Source organism: Drosophila albomicans, chromosome 2R (assembly GCF_009650485.2).
Source record: "Drosophila albomicans strain 15112-1751.03 chromosome 2R, ASM965048v2, whole genome shotgun sequence".
Classification (NCBI taxonomy): domain Eukaryota; kingdom Metazoa; phylum Arthropoda; class Insecta; order Diptera; family Drosophilidae; genus Drosophila; species Drosophila albomicans.
The window spans coordinates 34,732,579-34,748,436 of record NC_047631.2 but is presented as its reverse complement, the minus strand read 5'-3'; the positions used below and the strand labels follow the sequence as shown (position 1 = coordinate 34,748,436).

Genomic DNA, 15,858 nt, shown 5'->3' with positions numbered 1-15,858 from the left:
GCGGGCGGCTTATGGCTGGCAACAATGCAGCTTAAAAATACAATAAATGCAATCAAAATAACAATAAAACATGCTACATTTGCCACAAATGGCAGTCGCCGCCGCTGCCGTGGCAATAACAACTAGGCAACAGCAGCGACTGCGACTGCGACGTCGACTGCGAATGTAGTGTTGATGTTGCTGTGGCACACAAAAGGCAAGCGATGGGCTAAGCTCTGCTGAGCTGAACTCAACTGAGCTGTTTAAACAAAACCGGCAAAGAGGCAGCGCAGCCTTTGTACACTACGTGTGTGTGTGTTAGTGTGTGTGTGTATGCATGTGTGTGCATGCAGAAATTATGACAATATGCAAACGAGTTTTGCAAGCAGCAGAACAAGCTGAAGGCGATGAAGATACTGAAATCGCACACAAAGGAGAACAACGAGGCGGCAGACAGGCGATTGCAATGGTAGGCGATGCGGTAGGCTAGATGCTGGAGGGGGAGGTGAGGCAACTGGGCAGGAAGTGATGGTCTAGGCAGTTGCAGATGCAGATGCGGAGGCTGATGCTGTTGCTGTGGCTGTGGCTGCAGAGGCGTCTCCCAGCTTAAGCCCGTTGACACGCAAAGAGCGTCAACAAAGGCCTCGCAAGGGAAACGAGAAAAATGGCACACACAAAAAAAAAAGGTAAGCCCGACTCCCAAGTCCCAAGTCCCGAGAGCACAATCCTAAATCCCACAGCCAGAAGTTGATGACGAGAACGAGGATGTGTGTGTGTGTGTGTGGCGGGTTAACAGGAATGTAAACAAAGTTAGCGCTGCACAAAAGAGATCGAACAGAGTCCGTAATAACTGCCAGCAGACCGAGAGAGAGAGAGTGACGAGTGAAAGGGATGAGGCAGGGTATTTAAGGCTGAGGCAGTGAAAGAGCATGCCTTATGCTTTATGCAACAAACGGCAATTAACGAAGGGTGATACAATGTCAAAAGGTGCAGAGGACTGTGTTTACACCGGGGATTATTATTGATGAGCATTAAGGGTGGTGACTACGATGGGGCACTTCATTACTTGATTCATTAACTGATTTCAATCAGAGTAAATATTTGATCTAAAATTAGTAAGCTCGTGCTCTGGGTTTTCTTCAATTTGTATCGCTCATTTTCTAATCACAATTAGCAGACGCATGAACCAACACAACGCTGCATGCTGCAACTTGTTGCTGGCCAAAGTGAGCGAGGAAATTATGTGAATTTTGAGTGGGTTTGACGACTTTACAGCCATACGAGTAGATGAGTAGATGGCTCGCTGTAGACTGCAGTCGAATGTATCTACATATCTGCTATGTTAGGCGGCGAGTGGAATAGGTGTGAGTTTTATGTGGAAACCGTTTTGTTAACAGCTGCCCAGGCCAAGAGGCTGTGAATAGTGAATAGCAGCAACGAAATTACAATAAATTATATAAAGTGTTAAATGTGACTCTGAAACTGAGGCTGTGAAGAACACAGCTCTCAGATACAATAGCCTAGATACAGATACAAAAGCAAGACGTTGCCCTCTGTCTCGCTGTCTGCATCGTGGAATCTTTAACAAATAGGAATATCTCGCACGCATTTTGTTGAACAAAACGCTGAAAGAGATTTCTTAGACTGCGCGAGTGTGTGTGGAACAGTGGAACACATGGTGCGACCCTTTTTTAGTCTACTTACAAAAATATATATATGACCCTGAAGATTTATGGCGCTTAATCAAGAACCCAAACCCAAGTCTAAAACCCCGAATCAACTGAAACCCATTTCTAGCATAACCAATTTGTAGTGACAACTTTAAGCTGCATCCCACAGCTGGGAGAAGAGCAGCAAGCGCCATAAAAAAAGATACATATTTGTATCTCGAACTCAATCTGAGTCTGTATCTTGAACTCGGTATGAAGTGCAAGTTGAAGGTGTCAGAACGTTGACGCCATTTGGGTTTGTTAAACATAATAAATGTGGATTCTCTACAGGTTCTTGCGATGCGGGCTCACTGTTGATAAGGCGACGACCCTCGAGTTGCCAGAACGTTATGTCTATAATTGTTACGTTGTTGTCCCTTGTTGTATAGTATTGACTTTAATTGACAACACTTTGGCATTGGTCCAGCAGTCGAAGCTTATAAACATTGCCATCCCATCGATGGCTGCGCAGCACTGTGCACAGTGGGCCACATTGAATAGTTTGGGGATTGTTGTTCTTTGTGGCCGCTTCATCGCCTATTACTTATCTGCTGTTTGTTATTGCTGTTGATGTTATTGTTTACGCAAGCATTTCACTTGCGCCTAAGTGCAACTTGGAAATGCATTTCTGATGCTTAATATGTTTAACTATGTAAATGCTGCCCTGTTTATGCGATGCGATGTCTGTATGTGTATGTAGTGTAAGACACTTGGAAGATGCTAAAAGGCCAAATATAAATAAATATGAAGACTACAACAACAACAACAAGATCAAGCAAGCGCCACACATGAGTGCTTGTGAGAGGAGGTGTTAAGTGAGCGGAGAGTCGGAGGAGGAGGAGAAGCAGCAAATGCAAATGTTTAATTTCCAGCACGAAGCACACACAACACACAAACACACACTCAACACTACGGACAACGCACTTTGCATAGACGTAATACGTTTTCGGCCCACTGTGCTGAGCTGCTCCAGAATGCAGCGATGTCTTGCATACGAAATGTGAACTACTCGCAACTCGCAACTCGAATCAAAAGAGCTGCGTAGTTATGAATGAGAATGGGAAGGAAGGGAGAGATGCGGATGAGTGAGGGGACAATGACAACAAAGTATCCAGCAAGTGGAGCATAGAGAAGTCAACAGCAAAGCAAAGATTGCGCAGAGGGGAGCGCGGGAAGTTGACGTTGTCGCTTAAAGATGATTAAATTTGTAAGCTGCGCTTGCAACAACTTGACAAACTGGTCACTGCAACGAGCAGCGAAGGGGGCAAGGAGGGGGCAGCTGACAGCGCATGCGTTCCCTCTGTGAGTTGTTGGCGTTGCAGTCTCTTGCCAAAATGCAATTCCAATGAAATTGACGTGACAAACGGCGACGAAGATGAGTGTGACAAAAGCCACAGACTAGCAGACTACCAGACTATCAGACTACCAGTCGCAGTCGAACTCAGTGTCAGCCTGGTCGTAACAAAGCAACCGCAAGAGGCAACAGCAAAGGCAGAGCAAGAGTTAAACGGAGACAGAGTCTATGAAAACCAGACTCTAAGCCCTCGCGTCTCATACCGAACTCTTTATACACTAACCATTTATTTAGTGACCCTTTGATTAATAGTTTTGTTTGCGTGAAATTAAAGATAGAAGCAGCCATGGCATGAATCAATTGATTGGCTGCATCGTTAACGAGATCTCTGGCGTAGTTGAAGCGATTGAGAGATTGATGATACCTTCGTCAGCTAGGGAATAATGAGAGTCCAAACTGGAAACGGCAGCAGCTACAACGAACATGTCAAAAGGTGTTGCATGCCATTGAAAAGCACTTGAAAAACTTGTCGCTTGTTGTCTCTCTAGTTGCTGTTGCTGCTGCTGATGTGTTGTGGTTGCTGGTAATTTGAATGGCGAGTGATCGGCCTACGGTCTTCAATCTACGGTCTACGGTCTACGGCCTGCGAACACGAACGCTCCATTGAGCGATGGCAGAGTGTGAAAGACAGGCGACAACCGCAACAGCAATAGCAGCGGCTGCTAAAATGGCTGGTAAAGAGGCGACAACTACAACGACTACTACAACAAGTTGAACAACAAAACGCGACATCAACGGCGACACATTCGCATTTTGATTAGATTTAAGCAACGCTTTGGCGCTCCAATTGTGCCCCTACTCAAAGTGAGACCCAGACAGAGTCGGTGAAGGAGAAGGAGGCAGAGAAGGAGACGCAGTGGCCAACATATATCGTGGAGTCGTGGACGTTGCTGTCATCTAACGATGTCGCATGTCTGACAATGCGTTTCGCCGAATGCAAATGCAAATGCCTAAGCTGGAGGCACTGGCAATGGCAATGGCAGTGGCAGAACCAACAAGGCGTGTCTCGCAAAAATGGAGGAAAAACCCACAAAGCAAAGCGCAACTTAATTGCACGCCAGAGGCGCGTCTAAAGAGCAGCCAGAGGCAGGGAGAAGAAGAAGGGCTGAATGCCGAGTACACAGACTGTAAACTGATAGACGTGGGGACGTCATTGACAAACGGCGACAATTTTGATTGAGTTTTAGCACGAAGCAAAGGATGGCCAGGAGAAGAACTGGAGTATGAGCTGTGAGTGCTCACACTCAACCTGATGAATCAGACAGCCACAACAAAGGCAGGTAATTCCAGGCAGCACTTTATGACGCTTTTCCCTTTCCACATTACTCTATTTTTTTATTGAGTGCTGTTCCTTACTGCGTTTGTGGTTGACAACCTTTTGAAAGGGTGTCATAGGTGACATGAAAAGCTGATGGGAAAAAAAAACTCTTTTTCATGTCACTAAAACACGCGCGATATTTGCTATGACTAAACGGCGCGAAATTGGGCGAATCACAAGGTGTTGACTATTCTCGCCCCCACTCCTTATAACCCAGTTCAATTCATGACTAAGACGACTCGACTCGAATTTCCATGTCTAATCAATGGGTAGCTCTAAATATTTTGTTAACTCCGAAAACCATCTAACCGTGCAATTCCAGCATCGAGAAATGTAATCTTATCGCTTCTATGCCGTGAACACAAAAGAAGAGTAAATATACAAAAATCTCTCTCTCTACAATAATTGTAGAATCCCCGACAAGTTTCATATTACACACTGCGCATAATATATCAACATTAAAAGCAAACCAGTTCGCCTTCTCCTCCCCGATTCCCTCTTCCATCGGTGTCATCCCCATCCACAACTTCGTTTACATGCTCGATTATTGGTGCATTGCACCACTGTAAACTGCGCCACGCACAGTGGCAGCTCAAAAGGAGGGAAGGGAATGGAATGGACCAACTTCCCTTTCAGGGTCGATACGCTGCTCGAGCTGTTCAGCATTTTATTGAATTTTCTGGGAAAAAGATGTAAAAAACCAAATTTAATTACGAGCAAACCCAGGCACCAACTGAGAGGCAAAAGAGCGACACAGCAGCCAGCCAATTGTGTTAACACACACTCATTCATAGTCGTAGTCGGTACTCGTGTTTCTCCAGCGATTTTCTGATTTCTGATTTTAACTGATTATTTCTATGCGTGTTATTTTTTTTTTTTATATTTTTCTTAACGATTATTATGTATTTTTTCGACAATGATCGATTGTGATTTATAAGAATGCTGATGTCTCCGTCTCTCTCTCCTTGTCCATCTCTATTTTAGGGAACATGTTTGAGTAAGAAATTCATGAAATTGATATGGGAAACAACATTGAAGATTGATTTGGCTTTGACTTTAGATTTGGCTTTCGACTGCGTTTGTTGACTTTCGCTCTGCTGCAAAAGGAGAGGAATTCAAAGGCTGAGTCTAAGTCTGCGTTCTTCTTCGCTGGCTCATTACAGACAGATTGTGTTACCAGATTGTAAAACACTTGAAATGACCAAGCGAGCGTTGCAGACGAGTCAACCCCGTGACATTGATGGGAGGTTTTGATTTTCATTTTCATTTCTCATTGATTGAAACATAAAAAACAATGCCAGACAGCGGATAGCGGACCAAGAGACAGACAGACAAATCGTGTCGCAGTAGAAATCTGTGATTTTGTAGCCTAATGAGCCGTGCTGTGCGGTGTCGAGTTGGGTTGGTTTGGTTTTGGGTTGTCGCAACGGGGCGTATGAGTGATATTTTCGCGCTTTTATGGATTGCGAGTATAAAAAAAATGATGACATTTTTAACTTTTATGCATATTTACGGTTAATTTGCATAAATAGTCGAAAATTGAAAATGAATATCTGAGGCCACAGCTCTCAACTGTGTGCCAGTGTCTGGGAAAATTATGCAGCATAAAAGGCTAAAAACATTATTATTATTTTGCCATAAAGCGCCAGCCTCCGGCGGGGAGTGGCCACATCAGGCCACACCACCAAAACACCACAGCAGACTAGACCACAGAGCATGGAGCATGGAGCATGGACCATAGACCATGGGCAACAATGTCTATGATTTGGGTGGCATATTCAAATTTCGAATTTCAGATTTCAAATTTGAAATGACGCAATAAAATTCACGTTAGCCCCCATCAATGGGGATAACGGGCTGCCTCCCTGGTTCATTCTCCCACTTTGTCGTTTAACGCTTTTTGCAGTGAACTTTCTGGCGATTTAATGCACAGATTGTCGCGAACCAAAGCCGATGATAAATTGCAAGTATTTCTATTTATAAACGTAATTGCTAATCCTACCTGAAAACATAATCCACCCACTTGGCGCGGCGATTCAGGCTGACGCCTCGGTAATACATCATCTTTATCTGGTCACCCAGGAAGCACCCCGAGGAACAATAGCAATGACGGAATGCCTCCAAGCGGAAGCGCAAAGTTCCCTACATCTACTTCTGCTGGTCTACTGGGGAAAGGCATAAACAAAGGCGAAGACTAGACATGGATGGCGGCAGCAGGAAAAACAAATGAAAACAAAACCAGACTATTTGTCAACGCGAATGAAGCCATTTATTATCCATCATAAAACTTGTATTTATCGCTAAATGTAGACAGACAAACAGACGAAGAGACGGACGGACAGATGGACAGGACAGGGCGAGTGTCTGCCACGCGTTGCACTAGCGTTGGCAAATCCCACGAGAAGCGTCTGCCGCAACAGCAGCAGCAGCAGCAACAACATCAGCAATAGCAATAAAATGACGACAAATCCTGGCAGACGACGAGTAGTTTTGTGTGTGTCAGTCAAACAAACAATGCGATGGCCAAAATAAACGACACGCCGTCCAACAGCAGCAGCAGCACTAAAGGCTGGGAGGGGAAGGGATAGAATAGCTTTGGGCGGACACCGGGGAGCTGCTGTGGCGCAAGGGGCGTGGTGTGCAGAGAGCACGCAGTGTCAAGGCAATAAATCATAAAGCAGCCGCAGTCGCTGCCGCTGCCGCTGCCACTGTCGCTGCTGATGGCGTTGCCGCAGTCGATGCAGAGCTGCTATTGGATGCCGTCTGAGTGTACGTGAGCATGGCACGAAATTGGAGCATGTGCGTCGCTCAACGGCGATGTCGCTCTACTCGCTGAATTGTCGCTGAAAATCACGTAAAAGTATAAAAATGAAATCTGTTTACAGGCATTGCACGCCGCACTGCTCTACTCTCCCCTCTCTCTCCCCACTCGAAGCGCCATCGCCAGGCAATTGGAACTGTATCGCTGGCTGAGTTGGCCAGGCAAGTTACCAGGCTTGTCAAATGTCGCAGTGGCAGCTCGAAACGAGCCGCAAAAGTCGAATAAATTTCAGTTTGGCGCTGAAATATTTACGCAGCGGCAGCAGCAGCCAACGCGCCTCAATTTCCAGGAACAGGCAATAAGACGCAACCACGAACAACCACAAAAACCGCACCATGAACCATGAACATATCCAAGCTATTGCCGAAGCCAAGCCCAGAGACAAGCGTAACCAAAAACCCCGAATAGCGACAACCGAAAAAGAAAAAGAAATCCGCGCATATGTGGCTAATAAACTAACCAAACATCCCAGACAGTTGCAGATCCGGTCGCAGCTGCACACACACATCAAGAGAGAGAAAGATAGAGATGCACTGATACAAAATCAGTTTAGATACAAAAAGATAGAAATGATTCTATTTCTCCGTTGAACTTGAACTCCGCTTGACGAATGCCAATTGGCAAAGAAATATAGCTCAGCAATCTCCCATTTATGATGGCAATTACTGCAAAAGTGCGATGAGCGCAGTTTGTTATTTAAATTTTAATAGTGTTCTCACCTGACATCAGACGCTTGTGGAAAAAATGTGTTAAAAATAAATCGAGACAGAAGAGAGAAGAGAAAATGTGAGCAGCGAACACGCACTGGAATCGGAATGAGAATTAAATAAAATTTATGAAATTTTTTCTGGTAATTCATTTATTTTATGCTGCCAATGAATTCATTTCATTTCTGATTCTCCCTCTGATAGTATGCCGCGGCTTTTTTTTTTTTTTTTTTTTGTGCTGCATTTTCCATCAGTTTGCTTGTCTATCTGTCTCTCCGATTCGGCGAGTCTGCGACACGCTCTTGGGTTATTTTTAATAGCATTTTTTATCCATCGTGGAATTCTGACGGCAGCCGCCGCAGGCGATGAGCAGCTGGAACCGCAAATAAAACAAAATACAAGGGCTAAAAGCGCCAAAAGGGAGAAGAGGAGAAGAAGAGGCAGCATGCCGCATGCCGCATGGCAAATAAATAAATTTGTCAACAAATGTGGCATCCGAAGCCACGTCGTGTGTGGGAGACGCGTTCTCCAGGTCTCCTGGTTGGGTCCCACAAATAATGTCGACAGTTGCGCATTAATTTCGTTTCACTAATTAATAATTTGCTCCTGCTCCTGCTCTTGCTCTGGCTCCTTCTACTGCTGCTATTGCTTTTCTTATTGTTATATGTTTGTTATTTGTTGCTGTTAATATTAATGTTGTTGTCGTCTGTTGGTTGTTGGCTGTCCTGCGTCGGCTGTCGACTGGTTTATTGGCCTATTAGCGCAACATTTAAATGGTAATCAAGGCGTGTTTGGACATTCAGGTAAGCCAGAAGTCACGCAAAGTCACAACTGATAGCCCAAACAACCTTACAGTCCACTCGACTCGAGTCCAGTCCAGGGCAGCAGTAATAGCCGGAGAACAGAACAAACAACTCGGCAAGTCCCATAAACAAAATGCCCAGCGTGGAGCTGAGGCAGGAGCAAAAGAGGAAGAGGAATATGGGGGAAGCATGCCAAATTGAAAACAAAAAGGAAATCAATTGATGTGTAGCGACAATCGATATGCCGAGCCAAACCAAGCCAAAGCGAGGTGTGGCCCAGTCTGGAGGCAATCGGTTTGGTTTTGGGTTCCAGTTTCAGTTGAGGCCAAAAAACACAAGCGTCTGTGGGCACGCTCAAAGTGCCACAAACAGCAAAGCAGAAGGAGCAAAGGGAGCAGCAGCAGGAGAAGGGAGCGTCTGCTGTTCTTCTGCTTTGGCACGCCCTTAAACCACACTGTGGAAGCAACAAGGAACAAGCAACGTGGGTCGAGGGTCAAGGGTACAGGGTGAAGGACCAAGCGTAGAGGGTGGTTAGTCTCAGCTTGATACCTGATGGCCACAGCAACATATGCAGAGAAAGCATGAGAAGAGAGGCAGAGAAAGCAAGAGATGGAGACGGAGAGACAGAGATGTAGAGAGAGAGAAAGCAGCCGAGAGACATATGAGTCTATCCACTCGGTGTTATCCTGACAACGTGATTGAAATTTATGACTGGCAAAAATAGTATACGCAGTCAGAGTCAAAGCCGAAGCAACAGAAACAGCAACAGCAGCTGTGAAAAAAAGATACTAAGACACTTCTTTGTGGCTAGAGGGGGAAGCTGAAGGGAGGAGCTTAGCACGTGAGCTGAATGTGTTTACTCTGTGAGTATTCCTGGTTGGCAATGGCTTCGGCTTCGGTTCGTTCGTTCTCTGTGAGAAATTGCACTGAATAAAAAGCACTTGTACGCATTAAAACCTAATTGGGAATTTCCATAGTTCATATGCCATTTTCTCTAACGGTCCCCATGTGAGTGTGACATTCTAAGCGTGAGTGTGTGATTGTGAATGTGAATGTGACTGCGGCTCTGACTCTGACTGTGTGACTGTGTGACTGTCGTGTGTCTGTTTGTTTCTCTCTCTCTCTATGTGGCATGTTCTACATATTTTGGCTTGCAAAATGTCACACGCAGCCAACGATGCCCGTTGAGCCCGTCAAACGTTGTCCAGTGGTTGTCGTTGCTATTCCTATTGCTGTTGCTGTTGTTGGTAAAGTGGATTTTGCGCTTGGCTATGATAAATTGAGGGACTGTTACCGCTAACCCAGTCCCAGTCCCAGTCTAGTCCAGATCGTATGGTCAGTATTAGAGAGCTAGACCTCTACGCCATCGTCTATCGTCCACACAGACATCAAGGTTCGAGAGCCAAGAGCTGCACCAGAGATGAGATGATGGTGATGGGGGAGCGATGAGCAGTGAATGAATGAGAAGTGGCCAAATGTCATTTGCAGTCTGACAAGAGGCGGCATAGGGGAGCACAGTGGGACTAAGCGCGCATCCCACCAGCATTTTAAATGCTCAACCTGCTCTGAGTTAATAATGCTCTCGAGTGTCCACTTTCAATTCCATTTCCATTTCCGTTTCCACTGTGCATCCGATTATCTTTCTTCGCTTTATCTATCGCATTGCATTGCTCGACTTGCTTCTGCTTTCTGTCTGCCATGCGACAAATACTCAGCTCGTACGAGCAGTTTTATCAATTGCCAACAGCAGAACTGAATAAAAAGCATCAACAAGACCATACTAATCGACTTAACTCTTGTTGGCTGTACCTTGGGCTAAACCCATACCCAAACCCAAAGCTAAATCCAAAGTCAGACGTCCTCTTGGCTGCACTGCAATGTCCTTGGCACGAACTTCAGGAACAGGAACCGGATAAGCGAACTGTCTCTGCCTTGCCTTGCATGTGCAGACTCAGCAGCAGGTTGAGCAGACGAGTAGATCGAGAGATGGCGATGGCGACCATGCCGCAGACACACTCTCGGAGATAAAAACCAAGTATAAACGTCTACTCTTCTCCTCTCCCCAGTGGCTTTGATTTATTGTATTCGGCTCAGAGTTGTGAAAAGGCTGTCTTGCTGCTGAGGCTCTCTCTTTCGTTCTTTCTCTCAAATTCTCATATTCCTTTTCTGTGGCACGCGCTTATCAATGCCGTCGGGAGCCGAGGAGGACTACAAAATTTATTTATTTGCAATGACTTTGAAAAGAAACTTCGACCGTTGCGCTGGGCGAGCTGCAAACTTTCGACCTGCGTGCGCATCGATTAGAAAACTTTTCTGTCGTATCTCTCTAAGCGGACAGCACGATAGGGATGAGCGAGAGGCAAGGCGGGGGGATCGCTGCGAATTGGCCAAGTTGTTAAATAATTGCGCTGAGCATTTAGTTGCCAACAGCAACAACTGACTAGCCAATGCTCACGTTGCGTATGCGTCATTTGCCAGCGGGGCCAACGCCACTGCAGCGCCGGGGGCGACTCTCGGTATCTATGATCCCGCTGTTGATGGTCCATACGTGGCCCGGATTAGCTGCGAAGTTTGCCGGCAGCTTAGCGGCACTCGAGTGGATGAGTTAATTGTGCGAATGTCAAGACAAATTGCGTTAATGCGCCAAGCGCACAAAGGACTCGACGAGAGGCGACTCGCCTTGACTACGACAAAGTTGTGCATGTCCTGGAAAAATCCCATAAGCAAAGGTCAGGTCAGGCAAGAGGCTGATTGCGATAGCGGATGGCGAATGGCGAATGTGTGTGCGAGTGTGTCGCAAAAGTTTTTAAAAAGTATTTTAAGCAAAATTTATGCAAACCGCAAGGCAAACTGGCAGCCATCGCCTGCTGCTCGCTGTGCTCGGGTACTTGGGTAGTCGGGTACTCAAAGGACATGCCTAATCCCCGAGTAATCAAAGTTTGGCAATGCCAAACGAGACAGCCAGCGAAATAAGCTGCAAACTGCTAGAAGCTGGAAGCTGGTTGCTGAAAGCGGAAAGCCAAACACAGGACAAAAGGCGGCTGCCAGAAGCTCAGACAAATTGCATACATAAAACTCAGTGGGGGCAAGAACTCACTGTTCCCCTGTCTCTCCCCTCTCTTTCGCTTACCATCTAACTCACTCATTCTCTGACTCGTATGTCGTATGTTGTGTGAGGGAAAAAAACACTTTTCCAATTAATGAAATCTCTAAACTGCCATAAATTTATCCAGACGCAAATAATTAAATTGCGCTGGCTTCACGCCTGCCCACAACCTCAACGACTTGTTGACTTCCCTACGTGCACACGCGCGAATGTGTGTGTGTGTGTGTGTGTGTGTGTGGCTGACAGGTCTGTCCGAATCGCCATCAAACCATGGCCTGGCCGCAAACCACAAATGAAGGCGGTTGCCGGCCAACGCGTAAGCCATCAAATCGACAAGCATTGCCAATAAACAGCACCCACCACTGAGGGCAGCATTCTAACTTTGTAATACAAGTCCACTACAGTTGATAGCAGAGCTTAAAGACAGTTGTCTTGTTCAATACATATCCTGCGCTAAGTAATAAAAGTCCCATTATCTGAACTTATTAAGAGTGAAACGTGAATACTCTAAATAAAACATTATTTAAGCTCACAATAAATAATTTATCAAAAGAGAACTAATTTCACACAATTCTAAAATCAAATTTGACAAATAAATGAAAATTCAGCTCATTTGAGAAAACGAATTCAGCACTTTAAGTAATATAGATTTTGGCTAGTTCAAAGTTCAATTATAGTTTTACTCTTTAATATAACTATTCTGAAATAATAACTATAATTATTTCATTATTTCAAGTTATATTTTCTTAGCTCTCAGAAGTTAGCGAGTTACCCTCGCTGTCTAGGTTTCATGTGTTAGGCAAATTTGTTTACGAGTTCGTTTACTCGTTGCTTTAGATTGTTTGTACGACTCACCTGCCAGGCACTGACACTCTCCATTGCCACCTGCACCTGCTCCTGGGCTTCCTCCTTGTCCAGCTGCCGAAGCAGCAGCTGCAGCTGCCTCCGCTGCCTGTCGCCGCTGCTGGCGTCGTGTCAGTTGCAGGTGGGAAACATCGCGACGCAGGCGATGCAGCTCGCGGCGCACATGCAGCGCCAAATGGTCTGAGGATACGTTCTCGTTGCTCTTGGGACTGGCGATGATCTGGGCCTGCTCTGCAGGCCAGTGGATGAGTTGTTGCTGCTCCAGGCGCAGCTCCAGCTCAACGATGCGTGCGTCCAGCTGCTGCAATCGCTGCAGCCGCTGCTCGAGGCGAGTCTGTCGCACATTCGCGTACAGGGCGAAGCTGAAGGCGCACAGACAGAGCACGTAGCAGGCGATGTGCAGCAAGGTCATGAGCTGGACTGTGTAGCGCGGCCGCTCCTTGCAACTGGCTGCACTTGCTCGTGGCGCCGATCGCTGCTGACAGCTGGCTGTCGAGGGCGCTGCAAGGCGACTAGTTGTGGCTGCAGTTGTAGTTGCTGTTGCTGTTGCCGTTGATGTGGTGGCAGCATCAGCATCGCTGGCATGGCCAAGCAGCATGCGTTGCTGTTCCATTTCGACTGTGGATGCTGTGGATGACGACGCTGTGGATGTCGTTGTGGGTGTCGCTGTGTTTGTCTCGTTGTCTCCAGTTGCCATTGTCATTGTCCTTGGACTCGGATTTGGACTGCAACTCGGGTGGCCGCTGGGCGGCACTTTGTGTTTGCGCATGCTGCGATTGAAGACTCTACTCTACTCGACTTCTCCTCCTTTTAGGCTAATGCGCTGGATCTTCCTGCTCCCGCTGATGCGGCTGACGTTGCTGACGCTTCAACTGCGTCTATTTCGAATGCTGCTGTTGATGCTGCGGTGTCTGCGCTTAAGGACGTCCTTGTGGCAGCAAAGAAACACATGTGTGGCACTGCAACACAGCTGCTCCTTTTGGCCAAATGCTCGGCGAGTGCTTGGCGCGTCCTTGTCGATGCTCTATTTCGTTTGCTGGCGACGTTTCGTTGCGGTATTTGGCCAGCACATAGCGCCTGAAATGTTGCTATTGTTCTTCTTCGCGTTGACGCTCCACCCACTTGGCTTCTTCTTATTGCCTTTGCTGTTGATGTTGCTGTTGCTGTTGTTGTTGAGGTTGCTGTGGATGTTGCCTGGCCATGGCATGTGAGCCGCATACAAAAGCTACGCGGCCATGGACTGTCAGCTGAAGATGAACCAGGGGAGAGCAGCTGGAGAGGTTAGAAAAACTAGCTGCGTGCTTTTGGGGTGCTGCCAGTTGTGGCACTTGTGCCACTTGTCAAACTCTTGCCACTTGCCGTCGTTGTGGCTTTGGCTGTTGCCTCATCCACTTCCACTTCCACCTTCACTTCCTTTTCCTCTTCCTCGAATTTTGCTTTTGTTTCTGTCTTGTCAATCGTCACAGCAGATGCTTCTGGGCTTCCTTCGGGGCTCGGCTGCTCGACAAGTTTCTCAGCACTTTTTACTTTTTACTTGTTGTTTTTCGATTTCAGTTTTTGGCTTCCACGCGATTTTCACTTGTTCTAAAGCCGAGAGCCGCTCTTCACATTGCAACTTATTTAGTTCTCGAGCTCTTTGGCACTGCAACAAAACAAAGAGAAGAAAAAAGAGAGAGGGAGAAATGAGAAAAGTGAAAAAGTGAAAGAATAAAAAAGTGAAAAAGTGAAAAAAGTTTATAGTCGGACGAGTAAAAGTTTCTCACAAATCGGTGCAGGCGTTTGCCGCATTGGCCATGCTTGAATTATGGCAACTGGACCCCGTCGACACATTTTCAATAATGAAGAAGCAGGTTACAAGTTACAGGCTCGAGAAGCAGGTTGCCAGGACGACATCCTTGCCTTGTTGGCTGCGTGGGGACGGGGCGCTAACTTCGTTTTAAGTTCAGCCAGCCGTGTTTAGCGGCCCACAACAAGTACTCGACGTACCTCGACATGCCTGGATGATGACTTCAGCCCATCGCAACTTGTTCACAAAACTTTTTCTGTAGCCCACCAACTCAACTCAACTCAACAACACAGTGTGATGAAAGGCACAACGGCCATTGAGGGCCACTGAAAGTATTTGACCGACAGAACTGGCGTGTCAAAAACATTTGCAGCCTTCACTTGAATTGGGTGAAACATTGTAGCAGATGCTCGCTCGTGCCTCCTCTCAGCACTCAGCATTCAACACTCGAGTCGAGCCGAGGTCCAACAGACAATATAAATGCCGTAAAGTTGAATTATTCTGTAGCATCAAAACAATACTTTTCGCACAAGGCCTTAGGGGAAGGATATTCCTCGGAGGAATATGACGTTTAAGTGCGGATATAAAAAGTGATTATATCCCATCGAATGAGTTGCTGTGACGACGCAACAGCGCGATGCTTTCAAACAATTACGAATACTTCCACTTTCTTTCACAATAATTGCTGCTCATATCTTTACCAATGACCTCTGCTCTTTGATAAAAACAATAAAAAACAAGAAGAGGAGGAAACTATTAAATATCTTAATTCAAAGAGCATTACTATGAGTACATCATTCTGGATTACGGCAAAGCCGGAGTGAGCATTGCGCAATCATGCGGCAACCACAAGACAGAACAATAAGTCAGAGAATCGCTCATAAAACGCGCTCGAAAACAATCGTACGGCACACTCTGCATCACCGCCACCGCCACCGCAACCGCAACCGCAATACAGAAATTGAGCATAAAAGTCAAAAGGCCAATTTCGAAAAAAAAAAAAAACAGCCAAACCAAGCCAAGCAACAACAATGAGCTGCAGACGAAGGTGGAGGAGTGGATCGGGTGCAAGTCAATGGAATGTTTGGTACACCCTAATAAAACTAATTGAAAGTCTTGTGCGCTGTGAAGCCAATAATGCCAATAACGACGGACAGCAGCAATAACAACAGCAACAGCAACAACAACTGGAGGGCATTCAAGCTTTTAATTTAACAAATAAAATCGAGTCGGACTGCCTCACTGACTGACTGACTGACTGACTGCCAGACAGACCAAGACTCAGTCACTCATTTAACGAGTGAAAAGTCTGGATGAGCTTCAGCTTTTGCCTTTGCTTTCCGCTGACATTGCAACTGGAAATTCGTATAAATGACGTAGGAAGCGAAAGGTTAATGCTTTTTGATGCTAA

At 46.2% G+C, this 15,858-nt stretch overlaps 1 protein-coding gene across 15 annotated transcripts in view; it reads right to left on the bottom strand.

Moving 5' to 3' along the window:
- The window catches only part of LOC117573999 (collagen alpha chain CG42342), a 69,099-nt gene that overhangs the window by 45,394 nt on the left and 7,847 nt on the right, over window positions 1–15,858 (bottom strand). For all 15 annotated transcript variants that reach the window (XM_034257562.2, XM_034257563.2, XM_034257564.2 and 12 more), the window contains exon 2: window positions 12,653–14,303. In XM_034257562.2, the coding sequence (XP_034113453.1) occupies window positions 12,653–13,430 (778 nt within the window). In that variant the 5' untranslated portion in view covers window positions 13,431–14,303. The remainder of the gene's footprint in view (window positions 1–12,652; window positions 14,304–15,858) is intronic.